The following is a 24364-nucleotide window of genomic DNA, read 5'->3' as shown; positions in this document are numbered from 1 at the left end:
GACCTCTTCACAGCCCACAGAGCTCGCAACTCACAACTACTACTCTACCCTGGCTAGCTTTCTCTCGCAGACCACATACCCGTATGCACATTCTGCCTCCGAGATGGTGCGAAGCGACACGTAGGGGACAATAAAAGGCGATGATCTTGCGGAATTCCCTCCCCTCGCGGGGGAAATAGGAGACGGCTGCGCACGCGCCATGCATTCTCTGCTCGCCGCCGCTCACACGCTGACCGACGCCTCAAAGTACCTCGGGTTGAAGGACCACAGGCCGTGATTCCAGGGGGCGGGGCGGCGGTCCGCCTGCGCCACAAACTCGTCGCACCGGCGCACCAGCGAGAGCGTGCCTTCCTCGAAGCGCCGGCACGCCTCCTCGAGCCGCGGCATCGCTTCGTCGCTCGGGGCGCGCAAGAAGCTGGCGAGCGAGAAGGCGTCGAGGCCGGGCTTCCGATTGAGCAGCGGGGGCATGGGGAAGGAGGTGGCTGCCATGAGAGTCGCCTAGCGCGCGGGGTGGTGGGGGTGGTGGTGGTGGGTGGGTGGGGGGGGGGGGGGGGGGGGGCTGCGACCGGGGCGCAGCAAGAAGTGGGCCCGGGGGCGTGGGGGCGTGTCGAGGCGTGTCGCGGGCCGCCTGCGTGACGGCGGTGATCTTTGTGCCGCACCGCTCGCCGACCGGCCACGCAAAGGAGCAGAAGCGCACATCCTGCGCGTAGACGGCGACGCCGCCGTAGTGCTCGTGGTGCGCGGTGACCTCGAACACACACCGCGTGACAGCGTCGATGGCGAAGGCGCGCAACTCCGCCTGCCCGAACCCGCGCAGCGCGGGCAGCAGCGGCGCGGTGTGCACGAGCTCGCCGACGAGCGCCTCGAGCCAGCAGCGCAGCTCGGCGTCGGCTGCCGCCTCCTCGGGCGTGGGGAACCAGAGGTCGAAGTAGTCGGCGACCATCCGGTGCATCACGCGCCAGTACGCCTCGGCCTGCTCGTAGTACGGCAGCCGCAGCCCCAGCTCGCCCTCCCGCCGCGCGCAGTACTCTGGCACGTCGAAGAGGAGGCGCAGCAGCTCGGCGTCGCCCAGCTCGCCTGCCGAGGGCGAAGGGCGAGGTCGGGCGAGACTCCGGCGCTGCTGCGCGCGGCGGCGGCGGGTTCGCGATCTCTCCGCCCCTCGGCCAACACATCCCGGCTACACCCCCCGCCTCGCAGCTCTGCGCCGTCCACCATCACCTCGGGCACCGCCTGCCACGCGGCGCGCAACCCCTCGTCCGAGAAGGCAAAATTGCGCGCGCCGAGCGAGCCCTGCGCGATCAGCAAGTGGCGCGCGATGTGGTTCACCTACTCTCGATCAGCGCGGTGGCTTCGGCGCCCCTCCTCCGTCAGTGCGCGGCGCCCTCGCCGCTGGCGGACTTGGATGGTGCCAAAATAGTAGGGCGTCAGGAAGCGGCGGACCGGGTGGTCTGCGCCGAGCTGCTCGCGGCACGCCACCACCATCCCGTTCGCCCACTGCAAATGGACGCCGTACAAGTGGTCCACGATCGTCACCTACTTCACAGCGGGAGGTGTGAAGAGACCCGCGGGCGATCCGTGCAGTGTGCTCCAAACGGTCGTCGCCAGAGTGAAGAGCGAGCAGCGGAAGCAGAACTTTACGTACTCCCACCCCTCGCAGCCAGGGAGGTACTCCACCTCGACAAGGCCGCCGCGGCCGCCCTCACTCTTCTCGAGCCGCACGATCCGAACCGGCCGGAACTGCTCGTCGAGGTGCACGTCACCGCCGTACCGCTCGAAGCCCTCGGCGACGTCGAAGCTGGCCAGCGCGTTCGTCTTGACGACGTAGCCGCGTTCGGTCCGCTCGAGGCGGTGCGGGCCGAGGCCGTGCAGACACATCCGCGTGAGGGCCTCGTCCGAGGTGCGGTCCGCCTGGTCACACCTCCGCCAGTGAGGTGGCAGCCGCTCACACAGCGCGTCGTCCGCCTCCGAGGGCAGAGGCGAGGACCCACTCGTCGGGAAAGGTCGGGTACGAGTCGCCGAGCACCGCCATCGCAAAGTCGACCGCGCTCTCGCCCTCGCCGAATCGAATCGCGTCGCCGTACCTGCGCAGGTAGCCTCCCGGCGCGAGCGAGGTGTCTGGCATCTGGCGCATCAGAGAAAGCGTCGCCTCGACCATCGCCGTGCCGAGGCCCTTCCACACGCCGAGCCGCAGCGCGCGCAGGTTGACGTACTCGGCGTCGGACAGCAGCGGCAGCGCGACGACCCGGCCGCGCGAGGCTGGGATGGAGTAGTCCACGTTGCACTTGTCGAGCACGCGGCGGGGCTGCAGCTGGTACCTCTCGCCCAGCAGCACGCTCACGCTCGTGCGGCTCGAGTTCATCGCCTCGAAGCGCGGCTGCGGCCAGAGCGAGCGCTCAAAGTTGAAGTACTTGATGGCAAGGACCGGGATCTTCTCGGCCCAGTCGTGCAGCGGCATGAAGTGGGAGATGTACAGGTACGCAAAGCAGAGAGCGGGCAACGCGAAGAGGCCGGCCGCCGCCAGCAGCGGTATGGCGACGAGGTAGAGGACGAAGCCGCCCAGCGCGCTCAGCGGCAGGGCCCAGCAGATGAAGGCCCACTCGCAGAAGAAGCGCGAGGGCGGCGCAGCAGCGCTCGAGCTCCCACCGCTCGCTTGCGAGGCGGACTTTGCCCTGCTCTGCTCGCTGCGCCGCTTTTCGGCTGCGATGTACTCTGCGCGTGGACGTGGGACGGTCGGGATCTTTACGACCACAGCGCCGTCTTTGGATGAGGCGGCCATTGGACCGCTGCTCCCTTGGCCACAGCCGATTGCGAAAAGAATTCTTGCGACAGCCTCTCTCACATTGCGAAAAGAATCAAAATCCCGCCCTGGCCCGCTGAGAAGGTCGGTCCATTCTCGCGAGGCGGGTTGGGCGTCCGGATTGTCTGTTGCGACCCTGCTGACGGCCCGCCATTGACATTGGTGGTGGGTGGGTGTGAGGTGGGGTGTGGGTGGGGGCGGTGGGGGTCGGAGGGCTTTTTTTTCGCAGCTCGCGGCGAATTCCTAGGCGAAGTCGCGCCGATGCTTCGCCATAAAAAGAAAACGCGCCTTCGGGCCCTCCCTTCAGCTGGCTGGAATTTCCTTAGTCGCCGGCCGCGGCACACCTTGCTTGGTCTGTATGGCCCTTCCGATCCTCGCCGCTGCCGCGGCGCTCCCTGCTGGTTACGCATGCAACTGCGGCTGGACCGCAACCTACGCCTGCCCGTCTGCCGACATGCCGGGCACGTCGGGCCGATATGCGTGGGACGACGGCTCCCAGTGCTACACGTACTGCTGCCTCACGCCGTCTCCCAGCCCACCGCCGCCGCCGGCACCGTCGAGGCCTCCCTTCCCGCCTTGGCTCCCGTACCAGTGCAGCTGCGATTGGACCGCGGAGCACGCGTGCCCCGGCTGGGACAGCCCAGGGTCGAGCTGGCTCAAGCCGTGGGCGGACGACGACGGCACAAAGTGCTTCGAGTACTGCTGCTCGACGATGCCGGCGCCTCCACCATCGCCGCCTCCGCCTCCGCCGCCGCCGCCGGCACCACCGTACGAATGCTGGTGCGGGTGGACCGACTGGTGGGCGTGCCCCGGCGCACCCAACGGCGGCAACTTTGGGTGGTACGCAACCGACGACGGCTCGGCCTGCCATGACTACTGCTGCGGGGCGTCGTCGCCTCCGTCGCCGCCGCCACTGCCGCCCTCGCCGCCATCGGAGCCGAGTCCGCCGCCCGCTCCGCCCTCTTTACCCTCGCCGCCCGCCCCCCCGTGCGTCGACGACGACGACTACGTGGGCGAGGTGCTCGGCGACGCGAGCAAGACGTGCGCCGACGTCAAGTCCCTCTACTTCCAATCGCCGTTCGAGGCTGTCTTCCCCTCGACCACCTTTGAGCTCTGCCCGGCGGCGTGCGACAAACGGCCCGACGTGTGCTGCAGCACCTGCGGCTGCGACCTCTCCTTGCCGCGGCCGCCGCCGCCGCCCCCCGGCTTCTACTGCTCCTCCGGTCAGCCGGGCCCGGCCGAGGACCGGCAGCTGCAGGAGCTGCTTGGGACGGACGACATCGAGTGCAGCGACCTGGAGCTGGCCAGCGGAGTCACCCTCGAGATCGACGTCTGCGGCCTCGTCTGCGACTTTGTGCCCGAGATGTGCTGCAACGCCTGCCTATGCCCCTCGCTCGCCTCTCCGCCGCTGCCGCCCCCGCCGCCCACCTCGCCGCTGCCACCTCCGCCGCCGCCCGCGGCCCCGGACGATGCGCCGCGGCCTCCTCCAGCGCCTCCAGCGCCGCCGGCCCCGCCGGCTCCCCCTCCCGCGCCGCTCGAGTGCGTCGACCAGGAGGAGATCCTCAAGCGGCTGCTCGGCACCGACGAGGTGAGCTGCGGCTTCGCAAAGACCTTCAGCCTGTGCCCGAAGATCTGCGCCGAGGCGGTCGAGGCGTGCCCCGCGACCTGCGACTGCTGCGACGACCTGCGCGCCTCCCCGCGCCTGCCGCCGAGGCCCCCCTTCCCTCCTCCCGCGGCGACCTGCGTGGACCACCCCGAGCTGCTCGCCGAGTACGGCGCCGCCGCCGGCCTCGAGGACTGCGGGGCGGTCGCGGGCGAAGGAGTTTGCGGGACCATCTGCAGGCTCTTCCCGACGGTGCGCCTCGCCCGACGGCCCCGCCTCGTGCCCCTCCTCGGCCGTCGCGCCCGCCTAGTCGCACACACACCACCAACCCCCCGCCCCGCCCGCCCATCAGGCCTGCTGCAAGACGTGCTCGTGCGAGCTTCCCTGGCTGCAGCCCGGCCCTCCGCCGGCGCCGCCCGCCCTCCCTCCGTCGCCGTCGTGGCCCCCGGGCACGGTGGCCGCGCTGAGCCCACCCAGCGCCCCCTGCGAGGACGACGACGAGGCGCTCCGCGCCGAGCTTCGCGGGATGGTGCCGCCGCTGCCCGGGCTCGACTTGAGCGAGGACATCAACGGGCTGGACTGCGCGACGCTCCCGTTCGCGGATGAGCAGTGCAGTTTGTTCGCGTGCCCAAAGGGCCTCTGCTGTGCCTCGTGCGGCTGCAACGATGCTCCGCCCTCGCCGCCCGCGCTGCCTGGCGGCTGCCTCGGCGACAACGAGTTTCTGCTCGGGAAGATTGCGAAACAGCTGCAAAACGTCCAGCTGCCCGGCCAGCCTGCGGTCCCCCCCTTGCCGCCCGGGCCGCCGGTGACCTGCAGCTACATCAAGAGCACCGACAATTGCGCCGCGTTCTGCGAGTACGCCGACTTTGTCTGCTGCGAGACGTGTAACTGCACCCTCGCGGCGGACCGTGGTGGCGGTGACTTTGTCGGGGACAGCATCCTCGGGCAGGAGGCCGGAGACGAGGATGAGTTCCCGCTGTGGATCATCCTCCTCATCGTGGGCCTCGTCTTCCTCGTCCTGCTCTGCTGGGCCTTTGCCCTGATGGGCGGCTCGTCCGGCGTGACCCGCTGGCTGAGGACGCACTTTTGGTACGGCGCGGAGCCTCCTCCGCCGGAGCTCGCCTTTGCGCAGGGCACCGTCGAGGAGCGGCCCGAGGGGTTCAAGGCCGACGGAAACGCCGACGGAAACGCGACCCCCCGCATCCAAGACCTCCGAGCGTCCATCGCCTCCATCGGCCGCGCCTCGCGCGCCTCTGCGACGAGCGGGCGGCGTGTGAGCCTCGCCGAGCAGCGCGTGAGCCTCGTCGAGCCATGAGCGCGTCCAGTAGGAGCCAGCTTCGGGCGAACGGCCACCTCGGTGGATTGCCCCGCCGGCCGCGCAGAGAGTTTATAGGCCCCACCGTGCCGGTTCCGGTGCGCAGAGTACGCGCTGCTTGCCTCCAGCGGAGACACCATTCACGGAGCCCGCGTGCAGAGCGGGCTCCCAATGGCTCCATGTGCATCATTGGGCGTGGCATGAAGGGTTGTCGTCATCCCCAGTACCGCGGCAGCCAGCGAGAGAGACGGCCCACGCCCCACGCGCGGCGTGTCGGAGACGCCGCGAGAGCGAGAGAGATGCAGATGGCTACGTATTGGGCGAGAGGCAGTGAGAGCTGCGAGAGGATGTGAACGTGTACAATACTGTTCCGCGCGGCAATTCGAGTGTCCTTATTTTGAACAGCTCGTACGTAAATGCTGATAGCTCGTCACTCACAAGTCGCAAAAACATGCGCACAGCACACACACACACAGTGGAAGCTGGAACACACGCGTGTGATCGCTGTGCTGTCTCTTCGATGCCCATCGCTGCTCTTCTCCTGCCCCCCCGTCCCGCTCTCCTCCTTCCCCTTCACCTCGCCTCCTTCGAGCCAAACCGAAAGACGATGGCGAGGTGCCTGCCCGACGCCTGCAGCCGCCGCCGCGCGACCGCCGTCCTCTCACCCTGCCGGCCGGCGGCGCGGGGCTGCAACAACAGCAGGGAGCGGTGCGAGAGCGCGAGGGGCGCAAACTCCGGCGACGGCGATACGAGCGAAGCGACCTCTCCCAGCGATAGGATCGCCACCGTCTCAGAGGTGCCGCCGAGCCGCAGCGCCGCCGCCTGCTGCCCCGCCTCGCAGGCGTGCACCTCAAAGGAGTCGGGCGGCGGCAAGTTGCAGGAGGCGCAGACGCGGCGCGCCACGTCGGAAGCCCACGCTGGAAGCGGCGCCGACGGAGACGGCCGCAGGAGCCGCTGTGTCGGCAGCACCTCCCAGCCCGCCTCCCTCACCACTTCGTGTTGCAGGAGCGGCGCCGCGTCTTCTGGAAGCCAGCCGACGGCGACAGCGCTCCCCGCAGGCTCGCCGCACGCGCTCGGGAGAGGCTCGAAGCCTGGCTCGTCGTTGAGCACTCGCGACGCCTCTGCCAGCGCCGCCTCGGTCTCGCACGCCTCTCCAAGCCGCCGACGCGCCGCCTGGAGAGCCGCGTCAAACTCGAGGGGCGTGATGTCGGCAACCTCGGGCGGCTCTGCAGCGGGGCAGGGAACTCGTGGCGACTCGGCGTGGCGTGAGCCGGTGACAAGAGGAAGCAGCAAGAGCCAAGACGGGGAGCGCGCCATTGGGGAGCCAAGGAAAAAACCGGCCGCGCTATTCTCGGGTTCAGTATGTTGGCAGCGCCAACATACTGAAACAAGCCCAGTCTACCTACCTTCCTGGGAGCTCCAACGGGTGATGAAAGCCCCCATTCGCTAAACACACACACACACACACACAAAATGAAAACTGGCGGGTCCAGCCCGAACCCAGTGGTCACTCTCACCCAAAAGGGTCGACTCTGAAAAGAAGAAAGTGCGGGTCGGCGCACGCTCGGAAGAGCCAATGAATATTCTCGTTGCGCCGCCGACCTGTGTGCTCGGTGAAGCTCTCGGAGACCTTGTTCAGAGCATCGACATCGAGACGCGTCCAGCTCGTGCGTCTATACTCGAGACGCGTCCTAGCTCGTGCGTCTATACTCGAGACGCGTCCAGCTCGTGCGTCTGTCAATGGGCCTCGAGGCCTGCCAGTCCGCTGTCTTCAGGGCCTGCCAGTTCTACCACTCGGCAGCGGGACGGCTCGTCGCCAAGCGGCCAGCGGCGTCTCTCGTGGCTTCTCTCGTCGTCACCCTGTTCCTCACAGCGTGCATGCTGCTTGGCTCCTGGGAGGCACGGCTCGAGTACCGCGACACGCTTAGTCGGAGTGAAGCGTTCAAGCTGTTTGATGCGACCCTCGACATGTTTGGCGGGTCGCCGCGAACCAACGAGTACAAAATGAGCTCCTCCGACGGATCGAACGTCCTCACCAAGCAGGCCATCCTGAAGGCACTGGAGGTTGACGAAGCGGTTCTCGGCCTGACCTACAAGGGCACCCGTTTCGAGGATGTATGCCTTCGCCCATACCTCGGCGGCGCATGCACAGTCGACTCGGCCATGTACCGTCTCGGTCTGGGCCGCGAAGAGGTCGAAGCGCTCAGCCAAGAAGAGCTGGACAGCAAGTTGCTGGCGGAGTACAACTCGAACGCGGGCGGGCTCGGCTCCCTCCTCGGCGGGCTGACCCTCACCGACGGCAAGCTCTCAGCCACCTCCCTCCGCTTCCGCTACCTTGGAGAGCCGAGCGGCCAGGGGCGCCCGTCCTTCGTTGAATTCGTGACGGGGACGTCGAACGACGCGCTAGCCAGCGCTACCCTCGAGTGGGAGTCGGCCTTCCTCGCGCTGGTGTGCGCCAGGCCTCTGATGTCGAGCGGGACTCGCTGTCGCTGGGCGAGGGGCTGTCCGTCACCGGGACGGCGCAACGCTTCATCCAGGACGAGATCGCCGCGAATGCCACGACGTCGACCAAGTGGATGGTGGTCTCCATCAACCTGATTCTGGTGCTGATGTGGCTCGCCCTCGGCGGCCGGCCGCTGCGCAACTCGCGCCTGACGCTGGGAACGGGCGCGGTGGCGGTCATCCTCCTCTCCGTCGGCGCAGGGCTCGGCTTCTCTTCGCTCGTCGGCGTCCCGCTCACCGAAATCTCGCTGCTCATGGTGTTTGTCATCGTCGGCGTCGGCGTCGACGACGTCATTGTCGTCGTCGACTTCCTTCAGCGGCAGCCGCCGCACCTGAGCATCGTCGAGCGCATCAGCGGGGCGCTCGGCGGCGCGGGGCCAGCCATTCAGCTGACTTCGCTAACCAATCTCATCGCTTTCCTCATCGCGGCCACGGTGGACTTCCCAGGCGTCTCCTACTTCTGCCTTTCCGCCGGCTTCACCCTCTTTGCCCTCTTCCTGCTCACCACTACCCTCTTCACCGCGCTCCTCACCTTTGATGAGCGCCGCCGCGGGGCCATGCGCCTTGACTGCCTCTGCTGCATCGGGTTTGGCGCTGGCGACAGCGAGACGGGCGACGCAGAACCGTCGTCTCCTTCCCACAAGGAGGATGACAAGCGGGCGCACAGCGGACTCCGCGCCGCCGTTTCGTCGGCGGCGCGGGCGTATGATTGCTTCGTCGCGTCGAAGCCGGTCGCACTCGTCGTGATCCTCGCCTTCACTTCGCTTATACCGCTCGGCTTTGGGTTTGCGATCGGGAACATCCCGCTCGGCGCTGAGCTTGCATCCTACTTCCCCGACGGGAGCCCGTACGTGGCATACACCGCGGACACGCAGGAGAACTTTGTCGCCCTCGACACGCCCGGTTACCTCGTCCTCCAGGACGTCAAGTGGGAGGACGCCAGCGCGCAGACAGCGGTCGACAGCCTCCTCGCGGCGCTGGAGTCGGACGACTTTGTCATCGCGCCGTACAGCACCAACAACTGGCTCGCCGCATACCGCGCGGTTGCCGCCGACAGAGGGGCGACGGCCTCCGCCGCCCCGCCGCTCCGCCAGAGCGGGGACGGCTTCCTTGCCGACGTGGCCGCCTTCCTCAAGGAGACGGACCCACAGTGCGTGGATCGCCAGCTGGGAGGGGAGTGCTTGCGCGAGATCATCCCCGCGAGGTACTCCAAGGAGGTGGTCTGGGCTGGCGAGGCCGGGGCGTCGCCGATTACCGCGACGCGCTTCTCGTGCACACTGGCGGTGCCCGACGAGGTCAAGGGCCGCGTCGAGCTCATGAACGAGCACAGGGCGACTGCAGACGCCAACCGCGGCTCCATCGACGCGGTCGTATGGTCGTACTTTATGCTCTTCTCGGACCGCGACCGGGTGAGGTCCACAGTGGCGTCGAGAGAATAGGGAGGAGAAATGACAACCCGCTTGCCCCCCCTCTGCGCCTCAGATCGTGGTGCGGCTCGTCCTCGAGACCCTCGCCTTTGCAGCAGCGGCTGTGCTTGGCACCCTCGTCTTCTTCCTTCACCCCCTTTCCGTCGCGGTCATTGCCCTCGCCATCGCAAGCATCGACGGCGGTATCTTTCTGCTCATGTACCTCTGGGCGGTGCCCCTGGACGCGGTAGCGTTCATCTGCCTCGCCATGTCCATCGGCCTGTCGGTCGATTACGTGGTGCACGTGGCGCACGCCTTTGAGCACGAGGAGGGGACGCCGGAGCAGCGCATCAAGGCCGCGCTCCATGGAGCGACTCACGCGTGTGCGAAGGGAGCACCCTCCAGGACCCGAATCACCCACCCACGCTGTGCGCTATAGGCATCGGCTGGTCGGTGCTCAAGGGCGGTGGGTCCACCTTCCTTGGCGTGGTCGCCCTCGCGGGTGCGGATTCCGAAATCTTCCGCACGTTCTTCAAGATGCTCTTCTCGACGGTGCGCGCCCCATTCGATTCAAGTCGGGCTCCGACCCTCGCATACCCTTACGAACCCCCTTACTGTCGATGAGAGTAGGTCCTCCTCGGTCTGCTGGCTGGCCTCGTCCTCTTCCCCGCCTGCGTGATCTTCGTCGGGAAGTGGATCACGCCAAAGTTGCTGGAGAAGACACCGGCCGGTGTGGCGCAAGCGGACGCCGTCGCGAAGCCGGCGGCGGCGGCAGAGCCGCCCGCCCTTCAAGCCCAACTTGAACGGTACTAGCCGAGCGCGGAGAGCGCCGGAGAGAAGAGTAGAGATGTCAGATGACCGGCGGCGCGGCGGAAGGGCGGATCGTGTACGTTGCGGCTGTGTGTGCGCGGTGGTCGGGGGGTCCACTATACGGTTGATAGCAGTGTATCTTCATTGTAGCATGTACGAATCCAACACGGTCTCGTCGCGGGGGGGGGGGGGGGGGTAACCGGGGGGGGGGGGGTTGGGGGGGTCCCCGGTCCCCCCCCGGGTTTAACACCCCACCGTCAAAAAGGGGCCCAGAGGATGGGTAACCCTTTGGCCCCCGCGAGCCTCCAGACTCGACACTGGACCTCGACACCACGACATCAGGGCTCAGGGGCCGAGGTCACGGTCCCGCTTCGTTTCCCCCTACCGCGCTTCCCACCCTCACCCCACAAGTGTTCTCATTACTTTTTCTTGCCCTTCCCACCCTTACCCGCCTTTCGCTTCTCAAGCAGGCGCCTCTCCGTCTTGCCTCGGAAGACTGCCTGAATCCTCGCCGCTCCATCGTGCAGCGCCCGCTCCTGCGCCTGCTGCCGCGCGAGCTCCTCCGCCACCCTCCTCTCCGCCTCCAGCTCCGCCTCCCTCTCAGCCGCGAGTCGCGCAAAATGTGCCTCGAGTTCGGCGAGCTGCGCCGTCTCCTCGGCATAGATCGCCTTGAGCGCCTTGAGCTCCTCGTACCGCTCGCCCACCTCAGCGTCGTACTTTGCGATCCACTGCTCCACCTCGCCCTCGCACCTCGCCTTCTTCTTGCGCAGCGCCTCCTCCGACTCACGGTGCTCCTTCCGCCTCGACCCCAGCTCCCCCTTGAGCCCAGCGAGCTCCGCTCGCAGAGCTGCCTCGCGCTCCGCGCCCGTGGCGTGGTCCGCCTGCTCCTGCGCCTTGCCCTCCGCCTCGATCGCCTTCACCTCGTCCGCCGCTGTGTTGGTGATGGTGTCGAGCGTGGCGCGCAGCTTGCGCAACACCGCGTCCCGCGAGGAGACGTCAGCCTCGCGGCTGGCCCGCTCGGCGCGCAACTCCTTCTGTAGCTGCTTAACCTGCTGACCTGCCTTCTCGTCGCGCGCCTTCACCTCCTCGAACGTCTCCCTCCCCTCCTTATCCTCCTCCACCGTCGTGGAGAGCCGCGCACCCGCCTGCTCCTGCAGCGCGTGCAGGGCCGAGAGGAAGCGCGACATCGTCTCGCTCACGATAGCCTCGCCGCCCCCTGCCTCCGTGGCGCGGGCCGCCTGTAGCTGCGTCACGATTCCGGGCGCCTCGCGCAGCAAGCGACACACCACGCGGGTGGAATGCCTCAGCTCATCGTCCGCCGTCTCGAGATCCGGAAGGGTGCCGCCCAAGCAACCCTCTGGCGTCGCCGTCACGGCCACATACTGCCGCTCAAGCGCAACGTGCTCGTCGAGCAGCTGCGTCACGTCAACTCCAAGCGAGTCGCGCATTGATTCCTGCGTGCGGGAGGAGGGGGTGATCCCGGCTAGCGCAGCTGTCTGATGGCGTTCCAGTGCAAAAGAGGGAGACACGCGCCGAGTGGGGAAGACGACACTGCGGGACGCGAGATAGGAGGTCCAACTTTGACAGCGCATCGCTCAGCACCGCCATCACGCGCTGCGCCTCGACGTTGGTGAGCCGTGGCGGGACGGCTGCCATGTTGCCCCGATGTAACGCCTTGAAATAAAAGAAAGGTGAAAACATTAGCAATCTTACGAAAGAAGTCCTCCCGTCCCTCCCTTGGGGTGTGTGTTTTCTTCTTTCTTTCTTTCTTTCTTTCTTTCTTTCTTTCGACAGAAGCACACAACACACAACACACAACAACACCACACACTCACACACATACACACACACACACACACACACACACACACACACACACACACACACACACACACACACACACACACACACACACACACACACACATACTCACACACACACGCACACACACACACACACACACACCCATCGAAAAAGAAAGAAAGAAGAACATCAAACGCGGGATGGGAGGAGGACAAGGTCCCCACCTGCACGAGCAGAAAGAAAGAAAGAAAACACACAACCCAAGGGAGGGATGGGAGAACGGCACGCCGCCGTACGCGTGATTTCTTTTTTGAGAAGCCCGTCGTAAGGGCCGCCGCTTTTGCGCTCTCATCGCAGTAGCCTGCCCGCGCGCGGTACTAGATGGCGTCCGTCGTCCCCATTCCGGCGGTAGCGCCGGAGGGTTCTTTCGATCCCGACGACCCGCTGGTAGCGCTTCCCTACATTGGCAAAACTTTCCGGACCGTGCTCGACCTCACCAAGGGCAGCGTGCGGACCAATCTGAGTCAACTCCTCGTGCAGCAGCTTACGACGAACGTTCGCCTCCTGCCGACGGATCCCACGGACAAGGCCTTCAACGCGCTCGTCAAGTTCGTCATGAAGTACGATAAGCTCGAGAAGCACGCGCGGGAGATTGTCAAGAAGGGCAAGGTCGTCAAGCACAACCTGAGCAAGCAGGCGGCGGAGGCGCTCAAGAAGAAGCTGGAGGCCCTGGGCGGCAAGGCGGAGATCGGCGGTGGCATCGCTATCGATAGGAAGGGCCCAATCAACACAGGGTACGTGCTCAAGGTCAAGGGCAGTGACGTGGTGGAGCCGGACGACTTCATTGAGAAGCTCTCGTTCCAGATGAAAAACGTGATGGGCAACTCCGCGATCAACCGCGAGGACATTCTCGATCCAGAGAAGTGGATCACCTCCGCGGCGGGTGACGGCCCTGCCACGCTGCCCAGCTTTGTGCTCGAGGCCACCCTCGGTGTGAGGATCACTCTCAAAAGCGGCGTCAAGCTGGTGCTCGACAGCCCCAACTTTCTCTTCCCGGACCTGACAGCGAAGTGGAACGAGACGCCAATCGAGGTCTCCAACATGCGCGCGAGGTTTGCCATCGACTTCACGAAGGTTGACAGCTCTAACCTGGCCAACAGCGAGTTTGAGATGACGTTCGACATCCTCGAGGAGCCCCACCCTCCGACTGTCGCCTGGGCTCTCTCCCTGAGCGCCTTCTTCATCAATCTGCCGGTCCCGTCCTTCCTCACCAACGAGCTGCCGCAGGAACTCGTCGCCAACTTGCTCACCGAGGTGACTCCTGTGTCGGCAACCTTCACGGAGGGGCGCTTCCATTGGACCGACAAGCCAAAGGTCAAGCCCGTCCCGATCTGCTGCAACCTGCTCCCGATCTGCTGCAACCGACTCCCGTGCCTCTGCTTCGACTTGACCACCATGTGCGCCGGCTGCTGCATCGGCTGGCGCCTCGACTTTTGGCGGCAGTGCTTCGAAGGGGAGGCGCCGTGCTGCGGCGCTTGCCGCGCTGGCCTCTGCTGCTGCGACGGCGGCATCCTTGCCTGCTGCTGCAAGCCGAGCAAGGGCGACGAGAAGGAGAGCGGGACCGTCACCGTTACCTCCAAGGCGTCGGACCCGGTTTGAGCGACTTTGCGGGCCGTGCATCGCCCGGCTTCCGGCGTCGTCCGTGCGCCGCCGCGACTTCGAGGTCACGGAAGAGATTACCAGTAGATCTCCCTGACTGCACGCGCTCAAAAGAGCGCCCTGCTGAGAACACCGCCGACCCCCCCGCGGGCCGCGGGAGTGTGAGCCGTGGCATGGGAGCAGGCGCAGAGATACGAGATACACATGTTGCATGCACAGTCGCTGCGAGAGAGAGTCTCACGGCAATGCTCACACAGTGTGTCCTCCGTTCGGATAGTGTCCCGTCTTTTATTTATGGACATGGATTATGGTTATGCTTATGCGATGGGCTTATGCTGCTTCCACGTTCCAGCACCGCGCCCCCCCGGGCGCGCTCTCCGCTCCGTCTCTCTGGCTGCATGGCTCTCTCCCGCATCGATCCGGTCCCGCAGCGCTCTCCGGGTGGACCGGGGCGCGCGGGCGGGAGCTCTCGCCCCGCGCTCCCGCGCGTCCAGGCACCAGGGTGCACCGAGAAAATATACGTCTCCTGCAATTATGATTTATGTTCTAAACTCGCATCATCCCCGACCGAAGTGTAGCACAGACCAAACCCCTCTCTGCTCCGCTCCTCACACGCCACCACAGCTATGAAGACTCTGTGCGCCCCTCTTCCATCGCTGGGCACCCGGCGCGGCAACCGATCCCCGCGCAGGTTCCGCCATAGGATCGAAACGAGCGGCCCGACGCCGCAAGCCTCATTCGCGACGTCCCTCACAGCTCCTCCTTCGCCTCACCCTCCGCGCTCTCGCCGGCCGCCGGCTCGCTCTCGCCTGCCGCGGCATCACCCTCGCCCTCGCCCGCGCCGGCCGCGCCGGCGGCGTCTGAGTCTGCGGCGGTGCTGTTGGCGGCGGTGCCGTTGGCGGCGGTCGCGTTGGCCGCCTTTTTCACCTTCGGCGGCTTCGGCTTCGGCTTCTTGATCAGCCTCCGCACCTCGCGCTCGATCGGCTCGAGCTTGGCGGACACGTCGCTCGAGAGGAAGGCGGGCGGCTCGTGCGGCTGCAGCGCGGCCTGCTTCTCCTCCTGCTCGGCGAGCCAGGTCGTGAAGTTGGCGCACATGCCCGCCACCTTCTCGCGCTCCGCCTCGGTCACCTCGGGCCGCTCCGTCGCCCAGGTCTGCAGGATGTTGGTGGTCCAATTGACCGCCTCGTGCGCCTGACCGAGCGCACACACGCGGCACGCGGTCGTGGGAGGGGGCGGGAGGCGGCGCGCCCCGCGGGGCTGAAGGCGTCCCGTGCGCGCCTGCGTCACGACTTTGGGCCTCGCCTCGAGCTCCGTGGCGCGCAGTGCGATCGGCGAGACCATCTTCTGCAGGTCCTTGAGCTTCTCCTTGTACTCCTTGGCCGCGAGGTCGCGCCCCTCCTCGTACAGCCAGTCCTCCGCCTTTTCGAACTCGGCCGAGATGGACGCGCGCTCGTCCTCGGTCGAGACGGCGCTGTACGCCTCGTCCGACGAGAGCTGGTCGCGCGTGTTGATGACGTACGACTCGACGTCGTTCTTGGCCGCCGCGTTGGCCTTCCGGATCCCCTCCGCCTTGAGCAGCTCGAGGTTGCGCGCGACGCAGTCGCCAACCTGCGAAGCGTTGAGCGGCAGCACCGGCGAGAGCGTCGCCTCCTCCGCCTTCAACGTCGCGTAGTGCACCCGCTTCCGCTCCTTCTCCACCTTCACCATCTTTGTGCGCGTCGCATTCTTCGCCGTCGCGTTCTTGCCGGCCGCGGTCCCGTTCACGTCCTCCTCCGGCTCATCCCCGGCCTCCAGCGTCTCATCCTCCTTGGCCTCCTCCTTGGCCTCCTCCTTCTCGCCCTCGCCCGCCGCCGCCTCGCCCGCCTCCGCCTTGGCGGCCGCCGCCGCCTCCGCCGCCGCCGCCGCCGCCGCCGTCTCGTTGGCGATCGCCTCGGCGACCTCCTCCTCAGTCAGCGGCACCTGCAGGACACACGGGAGGGGGGGAGGGGGGGGGGGGGTGTCGTCCCGTGGCGAGGGCCCGCTGGGTGGCGGGCGCGTGCGGCGCGGCGCCTCGTCGTAGTCGTCGTACCGCTCCTGCATCTCGAGCGCGACCTCCGACTTGGCGACGTGCAGCAGCCCGGACGGCGAGAGGCCAAACGTGACACTCACCTGAGAAGAGGGGGGGCGGAGGGTGGTGGAGGGCGGCGGAGGGCGGCGGAGGGCGGTGCGGGAGGTGGCATATGCTCTGGGTCCCTACTGGTACGGCATATGCTCCTCCCCCCGACTCGTCGAGAGGGAGGGGCTCGGGAGGGGCTCGGAAGATGTCGATCGCCGGGTGACTGGTAGGGATGGGAGAGCGCATCCAGCGTTTCGAGCGACCGGCAGAAGATCGCGGCCGTGAGGCGCGCGCGACTGGATTCATGTGCCGCGGGCGAAAGCAGCGCGCGCCCAATGGAGGAGGCTGGGGCTCGCCGACTCTAATGCCGCGGGGGAGGGGAGGGGCAGGGGCAGCCGGACGGGCAGGGGTTTCCCTCCCTCCCTGCCTAAACCTCTGAGGGCGGCGTGCGCCTTTGGCTTCCCGATCGGCGTCCGCTTCTCGTTGGTGAGCCGCTTGAGCGCGGCGCCGACGCCGGAGACGTTGAAGGAGGAGATGGGCGCGCCGGTGGCGCCGTACGAAAGCAGGATCTGCAGGTCCTCGGTGCGCGACATGGTGATGAGCTTCTTGTGCGGGAACTTTGTGTTCGCCTTGAAGAGCACCTTGTCCTTGCTCTTCTTCTTGCCATCGCCCTCCTCCTCGTCCCCCTTGTCCTCCTTGTCAGCCTCGGCCTCCTTGTCGCCGTCCACGCCCAGCTTGACGTTGATCGCGTGCGGAAAGGCGTCCACGATGTTGAAGTCGCGCAGCCGGAAGGAGGTGGAGAGCTTTGCGGCGTACAGCGTCGCGCCGAGCGCGCCCGCCTCGTCGGCGTTGATCGAGGCCTGTAGAGCCATGTCGCGGACGTGTCATGGACGCGCCTCTCGGGACGGCCGCCTCGTCGGCGCTGATGGAGGGCCGAGGTCGGCTTGCCAAAGAAGTCCTTGGCCGCCTCCTTGACGCGGGCGACGCGCGTCGCGCCGCCGATGAGCTCGATCTTGTGCACGTCCTCCTTGGTCATGTTTGCCTGGTCGAGGACGGACTGCAGCGCCGGCAGCAGGCGCGGGAAGAGGCCCTCGCAGCGCGCCTCCATGTCTGCGCGCGAGATGACGAGGCGGAGGTCGCGGTCGTCGTGGACCGCCTCGATGGCAACCTTGAACTCCTTGTTGGCGGAGAGGACCTCCTTGACTCGCTCGGCCTCCTTGCGCAGCTTGCCCATCGCGCGCGCCGACTTTGTGATAGGCGGCGAGACGGACGGGTACTGCTTGGTGAACTCCTGGGCGAGGATGTCGAGGACCGCCTGGCAAGTGGCCCAGGAGGTGGGGTGGAGGTGGGGGGGGGGGCGTGCTCTCCCGCCGTGATGACCCCCTCCTTGACGGAGGAGCCCGCCTCCTTCTCGGCGATCTGCTTGACGTACGAGAGGACGAAGGCGACCGCCTCCTCGGCGCGGTAGCTAATGTCCTGAGGGCGGCGAAGCCACCGGCGGGTCGGAGGGATGCTCTCGAGGAGCAGCCCTCGCGGGAGGGTGTGGTCGCGCCTCGGAGAACTGGATCATCGCCGCGCCGGTGACGGGGTCGGTCACGAACTCGTACGGGTAGCCGAGCTCGCCGAACGAGAGGATGTCGGGGTGCGACACGTTCTGCAGACAGGCCGGGCAGTGTGGCGGGCGGGCGGCGGGCAGCGTGGCTGCAGGTGCGGCGCGGTGTGGCGACGCGTCGCGACGGGCCAGCGGCGGAGCGGCGCCTTGCCCAGCATGATCTTTGAGTAGACAAACTGCTTCTGCGGCAGCTTGCCCAGCAGGTTGAAGGACTCGTCCGCGTACACACGCTCATCTGCCGAGTTGAAGCCGGCGGCAGTCGACGACTTGCGCTTGGAGGCCTGCGCGGCACCAGGGCGCGCCGGAGGTGAGCGGAGCGAGGACGAGGCCGCGGCCAGCTGTGCGGCCGCTCGCGTGCGGCGCGGTGGGCCAGAGTCCGAACGAGGATCCATCTCGTGGGGCCGCGTCTCGGCTCGGGCGTGGCGGCGTGGCGGCGCCTCGTTGAGCACAAGGTCGATGCCCTTGCCCGGCTGGATGATGCCGACCTTGACGAAGCGCGCGCCAAAGTCGATCCCAATCACCGCGGCGGCCGCCTGCGAGAGCAGCGCCGCGAGCGCGACGAGTCTGAGGCTCATATATGCGAAAGTCAACGTGTGCGTGGCCCTCAGAGACAAAGGGCATCTGGCTTCGAGAAATCCTTTCGGTGTGAACGCACCTCGACTGCGAAGAGAGATAGGAAGAGGCGGACTCCCTAGGGTGGGCGACGGCTAGCGCACCACACACCTCTCCTTAAAATCCCTGTGTGGTGGCGGCGTGCCGTCCTCCCATCCCTCCCTTGGGTTGTCTGTTTTCTTTCTTTCTTTAACCTCTCACAATGAAGGTTGCAGCGAGAATCGGAGAGAGACTGCGAAGAGAGATAGGAAGAGGCAGACTCCCTAGGGTGGGCGACGGCTAGCGCACCACACACCTCTCCTTAAAATCCCTGTGTGGTGGCGGCGTGCCGTCCTCCCATCCCTCCCTTGGGTTGTCTGTTTTCTTTCTTTCTTTAACCTCTCACAGGCCAGCGCACAGCGCCATACGAGGTATTTTCTTCTCAATAACAAGGCTGTGAACCTTATTGTCAGTTGACTTCCACGGCGCCTCAGTCAACGGTATGGCAGGTGGAGTGCTCTCTACTGCCGCGGCGCCCCTGTCGGTTCGGAGGCGCCCGGCGGCCGCGCGCTTGGTGCCGACGGCGACCGGCTGCTCTCGCGGCGCCGAGGCGTGCCGCTTCGTTCGGTCACTCGGCGACGCTCTACGCGGGTCTTCGAGCTCGCGACCCGCGACGAACCAGCATGGCTCGTCGCTCGACGGGAGCCTGCCCAGCATGCTCTCGGCACTCTGTACAGCCTCGACAAGGCATGGTATTGCTAAAAATCTCTCTCTCGACAAGGTGTCTGGGAAGGCCGACAGGGCCAGAGCGGGCCGTCTCGGTTAGGCTGTACGAGGTTTTCCTCTCGCACCCCGTCTGTTTTCCTAACCTTTTTTCTCTACAGCACCCTCTCCTCTCTATTTTCCCGGGAAAACTCCGTGGAAATCGTCAAATTTTGGGCTCTGAGCCGAGTCTGAGGCTGGTTTGGGCCCAAAATCAGCCAATTTTTAGGCCAAATCGGCAAAATGCCGGGAATTTTGCGGAGAACCCGTGTAGACCTGGAAATTACCCTGCGACCGCCTGGGTATTTTGTCGATTTCCTCAATTTTGCCTCAGATTTTGCCCCAGACCAGCTCTCAGACTCAGGAAAACTCGCGAGTTTCCAGAATGGGCCATTTTCGGTCATCCGTCAAAATATCTGAAGATCTGAATGGGGGATTCTCCCCAAACCTTGCTCAGCTGATCCAGCACGGGCCGTAGGCCAGCCCTGGGCAAAGAAACCAGTACCTCATCAGGCTTCCCTGAGCGTCACAGCTCGGTGATCGCGCCGGCCGGACACCACTGTAACGTCCGTTCCGGGCATTTGAACGCGACCTTCGGGGGCAAAGACATGGGCTCTATGGCTCAGACTGGACTCCTCTTGGTCCCTTCTGATGCCCTAGGCCATACCTGGGCCTTACCTGGGGTTCTAGGGGGCGGGCGGGGTTTGCCCCCCGAAAGCGAAACTGGCCCGGAGGACCTTAAATGGTAATTACAGCCCCCAAATCTCCTCATTTCTTAAAAGGTCTTAAAAAATCCGGCCTTCAGAACCCTAGCGCCTAGGGGTACCCTAAGCACAACCCCGCCCCTGGTCAACTCTCAGAGGGTCTCCACACCCCGTATGTGGTATGAGACCAGATTCTGCCATCGTAACTATTTGAGCATGATAACTGAATTATGACACGCCGGCGGTGGCCACTGACTCCATTCGCGCAAGCACACACAGTCACGCACATCGCAATTCGCATGTGGTGCACGCCCTTCAGCCTGCGCTCTTCCGTTGCCGGGTAGAGGAAAGTCTTTGCATGTAATAGTTTTGCTATACCCTCATGGGGCACAAGAAAGAGGCTGCACGGCCTAAGTACGGTCTGTGCTGCTGTCGGGCTGGTCGGGCTGTCGGGCTGTCAGCGCTGCTGTCAGGCCGCTGTGTGCTGTCGGGCTGTCGGGCAGCTGTCAGGCTGTCACGTTAGGGCCTGACAGCGACGGGACGCCTCTGATGTCAGGCTCTGCTGTCAGGCTGTCAGATACGTGCTGTCAGACTGTCGGAGAAAGTGCTGTCAGCGCTGTCAGGCTGTCGGGCACTGTCAGGCGCTGTCCGGGGTTTGCTGTCAGGCTGTCAGACCAGGGCTCAGCTGGAAGGGCTACGTCAATGAAAGGAATGCATACTTTGGATTTGGCGGTGGGCACAAGGATGACGACTGGATGGAAGTGGCATCTGGAATCGGGCAACGACAACCACATTCGCTACTACCACCCTGCCGAGCCCGGGTCGACGGTGATCCCAGAGGGGCCTTGGCTCCAACGGAGCGGCGGCGGCAACGGCGGCAGCCTTCCCAACCCAACCGTCAAGTGCATCGGCGCAGTGGACGTGGGTTGGACGCTCGTGTCAACCAACCCGACCGCGGCCTTTCAAACGACAGCAACCGACGAAATCGAGACGACTGACGGGGTGCTTGCATCGTCTCTTCGCCACCCTCCCACGAATCACGCCCCGTCCTTCAACCCCCGGTCCACACCCGCGCCACAGTCGCGCCCGCACACACACACACGCAGCGCTGCGGCGCCTTCCCACACCGGCGGCAGCGCGAGACAGGCTGCCGCCCCCCTCACCGCCTGCTCGCCTCCCTCTGCGCCTGCCGCGCCTCGATTGCGTACTGGCGGCTCATCGCCTGCTTGGCGTTGCGGCCGTGCTTGCCGCGCGAGCGGTGCGACGCGTCCTTGGCGCCGCTGTACATGACCCCCCAGTCGGCGTCCTCCTCCTCGCCGCCGCCGCCGCCGCCGCCGCCGCCGCCCAAAGCATTCCCGCCGCTGCCGCCGCCCGCGGCGCTGCCGTTCGCCGCTTCCGCACCGCCGCCGCCGCCGCTGCGCGCGGGGGTGGACGGTTGGGACCGCTCCGCTCGCTGCCTCCCTCGCGACGCCTCCCACCCGCTCTCCTCCTCGGGCACCGGCGCGGGCGGCGGGGCGCGGCTGCCGGCGTGCGAAGAGCCTGCCTGAGGCGCGCTGCGGTCGGCGGGCTTGTGCTGCTGCTGCTGCTGCTGCTGCTGCTGCTGCTGCTGCTGCTGCTGCTGCTGCTGCTGCTGCTGCTGCTGCTGCTGCTGCTGCTTGGTCTGCGAGCGCGTGCGCATCGCCACCATCCGTTGCAGCGAGTCATCCTCGTCCTCTTCGGACGACGCGGGCGCCTCGCCCTCCGCGCTGCTGCTCGAGGCGGCGCTCGCCGCGTGTGCCGCCCGCGCGGCGTCGTGGCCGGCGCCGAGCTTGGGCGTCTTGGACGCGCGCCCGCCTCCCATGCCCCTGCCCTGCGGCCGCTTGGGCGAAGAGCTACCGCTCCGCCGAGGCGTGGGCACGACCGCGGACGGCAGCGCGAGGTCCGAGGGCATGTCCGCGAGTTGCGAAGACATGAGCATGGGCGTGAGGCCCGTCGTCTCGGGAGGGCTCTCGTGGGACGTCGAGATGGCGAGGGGCACAGGGGCAGAGACCTTGGCAGCCATACTGCCTACTGCGCTGCGGCAGGCGATCGAGAGTTGAGTTGCCCCGGGTTTTTCTTTTTGCTTGGGGCGGCCCTCTAGTGTCCAGTCCGAGCCTGACTGTTCTTCACCTTCCTACATACATGCCCTCTTGATGGATGGTACAACTGTAGGGTAGGTCTGGGCCCTCGGGGTTCCCCCTATTTAATGCTGGAATTTTCAAAAAAAGAATTTACCGCGGAATCACGATGTCAACCCTCCCAAGTGAGGGAGATTTTTAGAAGCCAACCAGAAATGTGTCACACAGAGTGATTTGCGCTCGGCAGCTTGTCGACTACCAGCCGGAGCCGGAGTCGGAACCGTAGCCGAGATGGTCTTCGAGGGTGTCGAATATGTCATTCGCCTCGCTAGATTTCTCAGATTTTTAGAAGCCAACAAGAAATGTGTCACACAGAGTTCTTTCTTCCTTCTCGCTAGTGGAGCCGGTGCCGCATGAGTCGCGGTCGGAGGAGGAGTCGTCGGAGGAGCGGTCGGACCGCTCGCGCTTGTCGCGCCTGATGCGCTCTGCGAGGGGGCCGGGGTCGTGGTCGTCGTGCTCGAGCGTCGGGTAGGTAGCGCGCCTTGCGACCTTGTCGGCCGAGCTGCCATCCCAGTAGAAGGTATACCAGTCGCCGCGGGGGTAGAACCAAAGCGTTGACCAACCTGTACCGTCCGAGAGCGGCCGCCTGAGCGGCCTGAGCGGCCGCCTGAGCAGCCGCCTTTGCAGCAGCCTCCTCGGCCGCTGCAGCGGCGATAGTCAAGTGAGGTGATCTGGTTGTTGTTGAGAGAGAGTGTTTTGTTGTTGTTGTGATCTGGTGCTTGTAGGGCTTGAGAGTGGCCTGCCATGTCACAGGAAGGACTATGGTTGCAGAAGAGTACCACGGCTTCCGTCGGTCGTCCCGTGACTGATCGCGCCGCCGCGTTGCACATTGGACACATGCTCTCGCGCGTGGCGCTGACGATCGCACTATTTAAGGGCAAAAACCGATTTGCTGGGGGGCGTAAGATTGAGAACGCTGACACAGTATAATATGCCTCCAACGGGTTCCCTCGGGCCCTCATCATCAGTCGAACCGCTTTGGGCTGAGACCCGCACACTCGGCTGCGACCGCTTTTGGCTCATGATGCTCGCCCTTTCTCTCTTCCCCACCACCTACTCGCCGCCGAGCAGCCACGAGCTCGCGGCCGTGGCGCCGACACTGCTCGCACTCGTCGAGCGCGCGGTCTCCGAACCCGAGGCGCTCGCGGCGGAGCTTTCGGAATCGCCTTTGGCCGCGATCGCGCCGACCTTTGCGCTGCCCGACGTCGCACCGACAGACCCGGCGGCGGCTGGGGACCTGCCCATCGTGGTGACTCACGGCATGGGCGACTCTTGCTTCAACCCGGGCATGCAGTCGGTGGTGGCGCTTGCAGGCAAGACGCTCGGCGTCGAGGCTGTATGTGTCCCAACGGGCGACAATCAGGCAAGCGACACGATCAACGGCTTTCTGATGAACATGGACAAGTCCGTCGAAGCCTTTGCCAAGCGCGTCCAGTCCGACAAGCGCCTCTCGGGCGGCTTTGACGCCTTCGGCCTCTCGCAGGGCAACAACGTGCTGCCGCCCCCGCCTCCGCGCCCGCCACCGCAACTTCCGGAAGTTTGGTCCCACCCGCAAGTCCCCTCGTGCAGATCATCCGCGGCTACATCGCGGCGTACAACGACCCGCCCGTCCGCAACTTTCTGTCGATCTGCGGGATCAACGCGGGCGTCGCCGCCTTCCCGCACTGCGCCCCCTCGACGCCCGTGCTCGGCAGCATCTGCGAGGCGCTGACCGAGGCCTTGCCCGCAGGACTGGCGGCGGCCTGGCCGCGGGACACGTCCTCGACGCGTCGCGGTCGCGAGCGTAGGTGCTCGGCAAGCTCGCGTACAACCCGATTGTGCAAGACATCCTCTTCCAGGCAAACTACTTTCGCGACCCGACGCGCCGCAACTCGAGCGAGTACCTGTCGCACTCGCGCCTCGCCCTCTGGAACGGCGAGCACTCCCGGACACCTCCTAGACACCTCCTGGACATGCCTTCTCGGGACCTGGTCGGACCCTTCTCGGAACCTTCTCGGGAGCTGTTGGCAGGCGAGCGGCCCGGCGTCGACATGAGCGCGCGCAAGGCGCGGTGGGCAAAGGTGGAGCGCTTCGTCTGGGTGGAAGGCTCGCGCGACTCGATGGTCTGGCCACGGCAGGGCGAGCAGTGGGGCGACGTGCCCTCCGGCTACCCGAAGCAGCTCTCGCCCGTGCCGTACAACGAGACGCGCTGGTACACCGAGGACACCTTCGGGCTGCAGACGGCGGGCAAGGCGGGCAAGAACTTCTTCGAGTCCTTCGACGGCGACCACATCCGCTTCACCAGCGCCGAGCTGCAGGGCTGGCTCAAAAAGTACTTCAAGTGAGCCGCGTGTGCGAAGGTTTAGAAGGTCTCGCTCTCTGTGGACGCTGGATCCTCGCGGCGGGGGCGCTGGGGTGTGCAGCACTGGATGGTGGGACGCGTGTGGACTGTATGTTGAGCTTGTGGGGGGTCTATTCTTTTGAGGTTACAAAAATCGAAGTTTGGGGCCCCCGCATCCCCATCATGGCGCCCTGCTTCGACTTCGTCGAGCTGCGCTTAGGAGTTAGGT

The 24364-nt window shown here is 65.9% G+C and overlaps 7 protein-coding genes across 7 annotated transcripts; 3 read left to right on the top strand and 4 right to left on the bottom strand.

Annotated features, from left to right (window-relative positions):
- Window positions 1-1022: 1022 nt before the first annotated feature.
- EMIHUDRAFT_351884 (hypothetical protein) lies at window positions 1023-1689 on the bottom strand. The gene has a single exon (XM_005789200.1). The coding sequence runs from the start codon at window positions 1480-1482 to the stop codon at window positions 1327-1329; it is 156 nt and encodes a 51-aa protein (XP_005789257.1). The 5' UTR covers window positions 1483-1689; the 3' UTR covers window positions 1023-1326.
- A 1441-nt stretch (window positions 1690-3130) lies between these two features.
- Window positions 3131-6147, top strand: EMIHUDRAFT_462359 (hypothetical protein). The gene is made up of 2 exons (XM_005789199.1): window positions 3131-4652; window positions 4753-6147. Exons 1-2 carry the CDS (start codon window positions 3156-3158, stop codon window positions 5713-5715), a joined length of 2460 nt encoding a protein of 819 aa, XP_005789256.1. The 5' UTR covers window positions 3131-3155; the 3' UTR covers window positions 5716-6147.
- EMIHUDRAFT_351879 (hypothetical protein) lies at window positions 6148-7033 on the bottom strand (the record flags this gene model as incomplete). Its single annotated transcript, XM_005789198.1, has 1 exon — window positions 6148-7033. A coding segment is annotated over one exon (745 nt), but the record flags the coding sequence as incomplete, so codon positions are not given.
- Window positions 7034-9891: 2858 nt separating this feature from the next.
- EMIHUDRAFT_309309 (hypothetical protein) lies at window positions 9892-10436 on the top strand (the record flags this gene model as incomplete). The annotated part of the gene is made up of 3 exons (XM_005789197.1): window positions 9892-10006; window positions 10063-10175; window positions 10254-10436. The coding sequence occupies 3 exons, from the start codon at window positions 9892-9894 to the stop codon at window positions 10434-10436; spliced, it is 411 nt and encodes a 136-aa protein (XP_005789254.1).
- A 416-nt stretch (window positions 10437-10852) lies between these two features.
- On the bottom strand, window positions 10853-11881 carry EMIHUDRAFT_98230 (hypothetical protein; the record flags this gene model as incomplete). Its single annotated transcript, XM_005789196.1, has 1 exon — window positions 10853-11881. One exon carries the CDS (start codon window positions 11879-11881, stop codon window positions 10853-10855), a length of 1029 nt encoding a protein of 342 aa, XP_005789253.1.
- A 2764-nt stretch (window positions 11882-14645) lies between these two features.
- On the bottom strand, window positions 14646-18177 carry EMIHUDRAFT_462358 (hypothetical protein; the record flags this gene model as incomplete). The annotated part of the gene is made up of 7 exons (XM_005789195.1): window positions 14646-15854; window positions 15945-16043; window positions 16392-16850; window positions 16967-17305; window positions 17371-17466; window positions 17576-17644; window positions 17728-18177. The coding sequence occupies 7 exons, from the start codon at window positions 18175-18177 to the stop codon at window positions 14646-14648; spliced, it is 2721 nt and encodes a 906-aa protein (XP_005789252.1).
- A 4645-nt stretch (window positions 18178-22822) lies between these two features.
- On the top strand, window positions 22823-24303 carry EMIHUDRAFT_426418 (hypothetical protein). The gene is made up of 4 exons (XM_005789194.1): window positions 22823-23307; window positions 23385-23531; window positions 23603-23729; window positions 23826-24303. The coding sequence occupies exons 1-4, from the start codon at window positions 22837-22839 to the stop codon at window positions 24137-24139; spliced, it is 1059 nt and encodes a 352-aa protein (XP_005789251.1). The 5' UTR covers window positions 22823-22836; the 3' UTR covers window positions 24140-24303.
- Window positions 24304-24364: the final 61 nt, after the last annotated feature.

The sequence above is a fragment of the Emiliania huxleyi genome (genome assembly GCF_000372725.1).
Source record: "Emiliania huxleyi CCMP1516 chromosome Unknown EMIHUscaffold_13, whole genome shotgun sequence".
In the NCBI taxonomy this organism is placed as follows: domain Eukaryota; phylum Haptophyta; order Isochrysidales; family Noelaerhabdaceae; genus Emiliania; species Emiliania huxleyi.
Note: the sequence above shows the minus strand (reverse complement) of the source record. Positions and strands in the feature narration are given on the sequence as shown.